We start from the raw sequence: 9,773 nt of genomic DNA on the forward strand, positions 1-9,773 counted from the left end.
TTAGAGTAATTAGGAGTAGTGATTTATTCGTCAGAATTCTTGAGAAAATTGAAAATTCTTAGAGCCTGCAAAACTTGGGAATTAAGAGATTCGCTAGTCTGTTGGTGAAGGTCATTCGATTATTTCCCGCCATTAAAAGGGTACTCGAATCCTCTTCACCATCCTCTTCGTTGGAAACTTTCGACACGGGTTTTACATTTCTGCAGCACTAGAAACGAGGGAGATCTTCCTTCTGGGCTTCTTCTTTTTACTTGCTAAGGTTGAACCTCGATCTTGAAGCCTCGCCCTTTTTGGAAGTCGTCGAGGACGGATTCCCTCCCTATTGGTATTCCATGTGGGTGCGCCAATATTGCGTTACCCGAACGCGTTCAGCAACCCAACCTACCAACACCGGCGAGGTTTGTATGTCATACCACGGCCTTTCGCGTCGCTTTTAATTCACACGTTCAAAATTAATGATCGGACCACCCTAATTGAGACGCATTTGTCGTTTGTTCTGATCCAAAACGACTCCATGGATTTTCTTAACTTTTTCATTGTTTTCCACCCCTCGTTTTAATATCGCTGGAATTCTATTAATGATTTATAAAACGTTTAGGGCTTCTCAGATTATTTTAAGCATAACCTCGCATCCCTAATCTGTTAATAGGCCTACAGTTATAATTACTTCCGGGATCCTCCAGAATTGTTAATCCCTAACAAGATCGATATTTCCTGTACGCAAATTAAATTCGAATGACCCTGAAGCTGAGAGCTCTGAGATTCCTCTCGGCTACCTTCGAAACAGGGAAATTTCTCTTCTCGTGCTCCTTTCCCCGCGAACTTGAAGTGTAGAATCAAGTGTTTGAGATTATGACGAAGCCTTTGGTCACGTATTTCATTAAGCGTCACGGCTTGGCCGAGGGGTTGAAGGGCGGCTCGTAGGGTATAGTGGAGGCATCCGCAAAATGTGTTTGCTTTGCATTATATCCCTTGGAATGATCTTGTTATAATTACAAATGTCCTCGTTGTTGTCATTACTAAACGCAATTCTACCCCTTCTTAGAAAATCTCAAGCTTTTTCTCGTCCAGAAACTCTGCTGTATACTTCTTTCTAAAATCACAACAATTTATATTAAATGTTTCATGATAGGAGAGCTTCAGGAACAGATGAAGATGTTTCAACATCACTTCTCCTAATCTTTTTAAGCCCACTAACAACCTCTACTAATTACGCTTATTAAAAAAGAACAAAAAAGACACCGTTGGCATGATCATCTTACAGCTAAATTATGCCGGCTTACACAAAAAACCTGCAATCTCAAAGTTAGTCGAATAAAAGTAGGAGAGGCCCAATTCACACAAAAAAGTGTTTAGTCTAATTTTCTGAAGAAAGGCTATGGAAAGAATAGAGCTGCACCTTACTGTTAAAGCAGAGTGGTAAAATCGATCAGGGGTAAAGTCTTGTCTCTTTTAGAATAGGTACACATCCTTTGAGATGCCAACGACAGATTGGAATTACCATATCAGGGAAAAAGGACTGGACTTCGTATTTCCCTTTCCTCTTTTCCCACAAACCACTTCGTTCCCACTCATCTCCGTCTCGCATTTGCCTCTCACCCCCAGAAACCACGGGCTCATCCGGGATGCTCTCAGCTTTCATCTTCTTTTCCATCTCGGCCTCACAGGATCCTCGTCCGCGAAGATTTCAATCTTATTTTGGTCCGCAGTATCGTCGCCTCCATGACACATACGATTTTCTCTTTTTACTCCTTACCCCTCATCCCTTAACATCAGGACTCTAATGTGTTGCAGAAAAATAGCGACAAGGATAGCTATCAGGGTGATCGAAGGTCCGGGAAAACCTGAAAGTTAAGGAAGAGTCGGAAAATTTTGTTGTTCAGGGAAAGTTAAGGAAAAGTCAGGGATATACAAAAAATTGCAAAAGGGAGGAAATTTCTGTAAGAAGCACTTCAAGTAACTTATTTTTAATGGAAAGATCACTTTAGTTACTTTCCTCTCAATAAATTAATCAACGCGCCAGCCCCTATAGAATTCAAGACAATACCTATTTCTGAATTCTCCTTTAAAAAATTGTATGGTATTTTTATAGATTTCAAGAAATTTGTAATAGACTTTAATAATTTGAAGGTATTTTAAAGGATTTATAAGATTTTAAAGAATAAAATAATCCAAGGGAGTTCTTAAGAGCTTTAGAAAGTTTTAAGGGATTTCAAATGGTTTCGAAGTGTTTTGATTATTTTAGTGTATTTTAGAAGATTCCAATGAATGTTGAATAGATTTCAATTATTTGAAGGGATTTCAAACGATTTCAAAGATTTTACGGTATTTTTAGAATTTCCAAGGAATTTTCCAGAAATTTAAAAAGTTTCAAGGGATTTCAAAGTATTTTAAAGGATTCAAAATATATTCGGGTATTAATAAAAATGCCAATAATTTTCAATATATTTTAATAATTTGAAGGGATTTCAAAGGATATTAAAGAATTTTTAAACCATCCAAGGAATTTTCAAGAGCCTTAAAAAACTATGAAGGGATTTCTAAAGATTTAAATTATTTGAAGAGAAAATTCAACTATTTTGTTCGATTTGCAATATATTTTGACTTGAAATTTTAACCGTTACATATTGATGCGTCATCCATGCATTAATTTTATTTAAAGGAATTTATGTTCTTATTTTGTTTTAGAAAATCACCCTTTTTCCCTGTTATGTGAGCATTTCAGGGTGCTAAGCCTTTCAGAACATTATGTGTGATTGTTTTATGTTTTATTTTAGACTTTTATCAAATGAAATTAAAAAAATATATTTTACTAAAAGGGGGGAGCGTTCGTATTAAAGACTTCATTCTGGGGGAGGGGGCTCTGGCTTTATGTTATAATCTGTACTGAAGAAAGAGAGGGGTGGAAAAAGTGTTCAAAATAGTGTGACGTAGTTTTTGAACGACTTCTAACCAAATTTTGGTAATGAAGTTTGGATAATGAACATCTCACAGGTAAATTAAGAGGGTCCTCTCATGAAAACTGTAATCTAAACAATAATTTTGAGGAATAAAGGTTTGATACTTTTTGAACTGTCCATCATCCTGAGATATAAACTAAGGTTGCTACCCTGGTACCGTTTCCGACTCTTGATTTATCCCTCTTTAAATTTTTAACTGAATCACCCCAATAGAGAAACTTACTGACACATCAAACAATTTGCGGAGCTAACATTTTATCCCTTCGGAACGAGTTGCACGGCTGGTTGAGCTGGAAATTCGGGTACTCGCGCCCGAGACAGCCACTTGATTTGCACCCCCGATACGTTCGACGAATCTCGAGGATCGTTGCAACGACCGACCCAGGGACAGTTAAGCCTGATGAAACAACCCTTAACCACAGCTTCTCAATAGGGAGAGACGCAGGACGCTTCTTTGATTACAGAAAGACACGAAGGCTATGAATATATTAGACACAAACAAAGCCATCCTTATTGCATGTCCACCTTTTCTTAAGGGTTGTTTCTCGAAATCAATATTCACTTCCAGATTTTCATCACCATTAGCCCATACTACTGCTCAACCTCCATACTATTTTTTTAATGTTTACCTTGTTTGTTAAAAATGGAATTTCATTATCTATCTTGAAAAACCGCATTTAATGTCTCAATTTTATTAACCGTTTTTTTTCTTGTCTTTTGCAGACGGAAATCTGCTCGAGCGCTCTCACTGATGTCATCCACGCTGTGATCAATGGAACAGACGGTTGTCTGTTCTGCTTCGGACATGCTGGCCTTGGTGAGTATTAATGCATATTTTTATTACCACATTATTACAATATTTATAGAATGTATCTTACATGTTGTGGGGGGGGGGGGTTAAAATTGTAGAAAAACGTTTCACGTTTTTGTAGATTACCCTTGAAATTCAACTTCGGTTTATGGAAAACTCCCTGGCATTTCCTGACTTGTCCTGATTTTCCCTGATCAGTTTACAATTTTCTGACTTCCTAAAATTCTCTGACCTGTAGCAATCCTGATGGTCAGAAAATTTCTGCAATCAGAGGAGGTTTAATTCAAATTTTAAATATCCTCAGAATTCTACATTTATCTTTCAAAAAACCTCCCTTTATTATTCAAGTCCCCATATCCTACAATTTCCTTAATCAGTTAATTTCCTTTCCCATACAAACCGTATCTGATCGAGAGAACAGAACCAAAGAAAATTGTGTCAATACTCCTTTGCAATTCTATCGTCCTTCTTCATTGAGTCTAAAAGATTTGATGCCAGAAGGAAAGCTAGCCCTTCTCTTAATGGCATGTCAGTACAGCGAGGACGGAAGTCGATTTGCAAAAGATTCTTTTCATGGAAAGCAAGTACGAAATCGAGCAAAGGGAATACGTATAAAAGGGGAAGAAATAGAGAAAATGGAAAAGTGAGATGGAAACAAAGAGGAAATATCGCCTAGAACTAGAACAGAAGATTCTCTTATGTTTAGATATTTCTAGATGGAAGCTTTCTCCTAATGAAAGTAAAATCATAAAAGAAGTGATTAGTGCTTCACACTTGACCGGTTAAATGTATCAAAGTTTAAAACAAAGCTTATAATTTCAATGTCGAATATTTAGAGTTTCTTGAAAAAAATTAAACCGTTCGATAGACTTTGTCGCTTGTTAAGAACCTTTTAAAGTGGGTGATACGAATGATGGAGATCATGATCATCTTGCAGGTCAATTAGGTAGGCTCTCCCATGAAAACTGCAATCTAAACTTCAATTTAAATCTAATAAAGGATTAAACCCTGGGGAGTCTAAGCTTTAAGTAATTCGAACAAATTCTACATCACTGTTAATCTATTCATGGATTTTGCCTTTTTTCAAGGGATTTACCTGTGTAACCCCTTAAAATAATAAAAATTCTTTAAAATCCTATAAATGCACTTGAAAACTGCCTAAATTCTCTTAAGTCCTTGAATCCTGTTAAAATCCTTTTTAATTCCTGAAAATCTTTTAAATCTTTTGAAAATTTATGAACTCTTTCAAAAAATTGGCGTAGAATGGCTATTGGCCCATTCCGAGGAATTTTACCAGGCCGGTTATTGAATTCCAGTCCGCTTTTGCTCCCTATTACCATGCAGCATAAAAAATGTTAAAGAGCAAATTGGATGGAGAGATAAAATTGGACTTGAATCACGATTTCATATTTGGCATGAATTCTATTTGGAATAAAATCTGTGCGCTAAGTAAGTAAAAGCATGTTCCGATAGCATAATTTACTCCCCCTCGGTTCGTTTCTATTTCAGGGTATCCTTCTTTTGTCGCGCACTCTTCTCCCTTCTTTTCCTTCCATCTTCACTGGCTCTGACGACAACGTCCTTTGCCTCTCCTCCGCGTAATCATGCATTTGCATGCAAACTCGATATCACTACTTAAAATGTAAAACAACTTCGTGTCTCTCTGTGTATTCCGCCTGCCGTCCGCCCGCGCAAAGTGAGAAAGAAAAGGGCGATAAAGCCTCCCTAGGAAACTCCACTAAAAGAGAGACAGAGAAAAAAATATGAACGCTCACAGAAAGCTTCAAATAAAATTCTTACTCCATTTTGAAGCATGCAAATCGCAAAATTTACCTGGCAAAATATTTTACCTTCAGGGTTGGTTCGAAATAGCAAGAAAAAAATTTTGCCTTTCAATCTTGAGCATTTTCACTACCAAATAAAAAATAGTCAAATGAATAAACATATATAGAAATGTAAATATATATATATATATATGAATACAAAATAATAATAAGGGTTTCTGTGTCTATTTAGACGTTAATTAAGTCGTTTAAATCTCCCCCTCCCATACTTGCCCTTTCCTACGCTCTCCTTTCGCATACTTCTTCTCTCATCATATGATGTTAATCCTTTCACTTCGTTTACTACCCTCTCTTAACTTTCCTTCCTAACACTCTCACACGGTACTATCGCTACCCACACTTCTCCTTCAATTTACCAACTTACGTTTCCCCTATCTTCCCTCCTATCACTTGTCCTACTTCCCCAACCGTCACTTCCTCTGCCCTACTCAATCTCACTTCTCTCCTATCCCTCTCATCGAATCCCTGCTCCCATTTCTTCCGCCTATTTTCTATATTATCCCTCTATTCAGTTCCTCTTTACTTTCCTGGACATTTACTTCAGTTTTCGTCTTATACTTCTTCTCTACAAATTTTTCCTACTTCACTCCACTGCTTTCCTCTTCATTTCCACTGCTTATTTCTCCCCTGCTCCCCCTCTTTAAACTTACCCTAATGTCCGTCCCATCCCTTCTCTACTTCCTTTCCTTTCGCCGTCTTCTCGCCCATCACTTCCCTACTAGACCTCTTCCATCTCTTCCCCTAATTCCCATCCCTAAACTTTCTAAACTTTCCATGCGATTTTCTTTAATTTTATGCGACTTTTTTATAAGCCTACCACTCGATCGGAGCCCTGAATTTCATCCTCTATGTTAGGCCTAGTGCAGTTAAATATACGATATATTTACATGGAAGAAATTTGCACAGATTATTAAGAATAATGTCAATTAGTCTGCGTCTTGGCAACAAATGCGACTTTCAGGGTCAATAAATTTGCTGCCATGTGAATCAGAAAATCTGAAGACAAATCCTCATGAAATACAGTAAATTAGGGCTAAGTGGCACATATGTAGGGGAACGTACCGCTGTGTTAATTCTGGATTTAAAAAGCGATATTGCTTCTTTTATATTTGCAATTGAAGTTTTACAATTGTTGGCTGCATAGATACATCAAATATCACATTCAGAAAGGAAGAATCAAGCGTGTGCCGCTTTCTCCCACGTGTGTCACTTAGTCCTCGTTTAGGTAGAACTTATGAAAATTATACTCTATAAAAAAATTCCCTCTAATTTGTTTCCAATATATAATCGATGGAACCTTTGTCCTCTACTCTTTTTGGTGTCTATAAATTTCTTCTCTACTTTACCTCCTGCTTCCATTATTTTTATACTGATGATGTTTAACTATCACTGCGAATAATTGATCTCAACTCATCTCGAACTTAGATTTGACGCACAAATGAAAAAATTGGTACACCTATAACATTTATATACTACGTTATAAATGTTTAATTAGTCTTCGACGGTTGAACTTAAATAAAATTAAATTAAATTGATTTACGTAAATCCCTTTAAGATGATTTTTCATTCCTCCCGTTTTACCGTCAGTATTGATTTGTGATATATGCATGGAAGTTTTTCGGTTCACTTTTTCTATCTTCAATTTCCAGTAAGTGCAAGGCATTATTTACGGGTACGATCATCTGGCGTTTCAAGCTGGCATGCACACGTAGTCATTTTATAGGAGAAATCGCGTACGTGCGTACACGTTGTGGAAATTCATAGGGCGACCTGCGGCAGTTTACACGCTTTACAGTTTACGAGGTTGCGACACGGGGGCACGTTGACAGACGGAGGACAATGAGTGCAATGAGCTTATGAATTTTCCGGGTCCAAATATGCAGAGTACACTTGATTTGTTAGTCTAGGTTAGTGTTGTGAGGTGCATTTTCGGTTAGATAAACGTATGGAACATTCAAGCAAATTCATTCTGTTTATTGAATACTTATCTTTAATTTATCTTTAAATATGTGACTGTAAGTAGTGTATCGTTTGAATGTTAAAATACGTGGTCCTGCAAATGAAAACTATAATATAAACATTAATGGGATAGAAGTAAAAATTACTTTGTGAACAATGTGCAACAAATGTGTCACAATGCTCTTTAGCTCTTATACAAATATACTTTCGGTTAGATACACCTGTAAAACCGGATAGAAAGGGCACATTGTCCCTCGATGCGCAGAAATTTATCGCCCTTGTCGTCTAAATGTCGATGCCAACCGGAATACGCTTGACAGTATTGAACCTTTTACAAAAATTCAATATGTCATGGAATACGTATTCCACCTTCATAAATCTCGAACACTCTCAAATTCAAACTCAAATTACAAAATTTGGCTATCTAAAATTTCCTTCTAGAAAACTGATACACATTTTGTATTTTATCTCTCCTTTTGCAACAACAAAAAAAGTAAACGAGGCAATCAAAGACGAGTTTGCAATCTGGAAAATGGAACTCATTTTTCTTGCTCATAGTCTCTTCCATCTATGTAAGGGCGAGTGTGTCAAAGAGGTAGATTTTCAAAGCAACGAGATTTGTCACATAGAAAATCTGAAAAGGAAACGAGTGAGTGTCTCACACACAACCGCGACAATGCGACCGTTTGTACTTTGCAGCACGGCGCTAATTACCCTAGCGAACAACCCCTTAGCATCCTGAATCCCCTGCCAAACCTTTTTGGGTTGCTGGCACTGGATGAGATAAAGTATAAACCGACTGCATGGACTGTCGGCTGGTCTTTGTATCTGTAAACGTGTCAGTATCGCATAAATCCCGCGACTGCATGCGGACAAAAGAGACATTAGCAATAAACGCTCTGGTATTTATGCACCACCACCGCGTTAAATCTCGTCGATATATTCGCGCCCGTTCGCTTAATCGCACCCAGTGAAAGCTCTTCCCCTAATCAACCTGAAAGCCACTTTCGGTAATCAACTTTGGCTTTCCATATTCAATTAATTCATTTCAGACCAAATGAACTGCTAAAAATTGTTTTTTGGTGGCATACTACATTTCAATGGAGCGCTTTAGCCCTAGTATAGAACCTTAGTTCGTATCATTAAGTGCCATAGAACACAATCGCTGAGCAGCTATAAATATGGCAGAAGACTAGTTCTCAATAGTGGGTTTTAATGTATACGAATAAAAAATTTATACAAAACGAAATAAGATTTTAAAACGGCAAAGCAAGTTCTCGAACCGTGATTAAGATCATCTTAATGTAAATGAGGTGAGCCCGCCCATGCAAACTGTAATCTGAATATTAATTTTTTGTTTAAAGCTAATTATTCTTAATTGTAAAGTCTCTTATTTTATTTTTGGTTTAGAATTCGTCAAGTTTGGTTAAAATTCAACTATTCCATTTTTGGGTTAGAATTTGTTTACTCGAAAACTCAACCGTTCGGTTTTTGGTGCAAATACCAACTATTACATTAGTTGTTGAGAATTATTTTTTTATTAAAAATTTAATTATTCTATTTCTGAGTGAAAATTTAACTTTTTTATTGAAACTTTTAACTGTCTGGTTGAAAATTCAATTTGTTTTTAAATGTATCTATTTATCTTATTAGGAAATTAATTATTTTGTTGAATATTTAACTATTTTGTTAAGAAGTCATCTTTTTTGGGTGAAAATTGAAATGTTTTAGTGAACATTCGTCTTTTTAGATCAATTCAAATATTTTATTTGAAATGCAACTGCTAGGTTTTAAATTAATTTTTGTTGTTGAAAATTCAACTACTAGGCAGTCTGATACGTCCCTGAAAAATGAAACACGGAGACGTTTTTATGGCCAAAGTCGGTTTTATTTTTCAACATACTCTCCTTTTAGGTCGATGCAGCGAGTCCAACGATTTTTCTAACTTTTTGATACCGTCCGAAAAGTACTCAATCGGAAGGTCTCCAAAATACGCCTCAGTTTCAGCTATGAGCTCCTCATTTGAGTAAAAACGCTTACCGGTGAGCCATCTCTTCAGGTTAGGTAACAAGTAATAGTCGCTGGGTGCCAGGTCTTGTCAATACGGTGGCTGAGGAACCAATTCGAAGCCGATTTCATGCAATTTTGCTTGTGCAACTAAGCATGAATGAACAGGCGCATTGTCGTGATGATAAAGCG

The 9,773-nt window shown here is 36.8% G+C and overlaps 1 protein-coding gene across 1 annotated transcript in view; it reads left to right on the forward strand.

Annotated features, from left to right (window-relative positions):
* LOC117181718 (kinesin-like protein CG14535) overlaps positions 1-9,773 on the forward strand; it is a 223,153-nt gene that overhangs the window by 161,481 nt on the left and 51,899 nt on the right. The window contains exon 3 of the mRNA XM_033374662.1: positions 3,684-3,777. Within this exon, the coding sequence (XP_033230553.1) occupies positions 3,684-3,777 (94 nt within the window). The remainder of the gene's footprint in view (positions 1-3,683; positions 3,778-9,773) is intronic.

Source organism: Belonocnema kinseyi, chromosome 10 (assembly GCF_010883055.1).
Source record: "Belonocnema kinseyi isolate 2016_QV_RU_SX_M_011 chromosome 10, B_treatae_v1, whole genome shotgun sequence".
NCBI lineage: Eukaryota > Metazoa > Arthropoda > Insecta > Hymenoptera > Cynipidae > Belonocnema > Belonocnema kinseyi.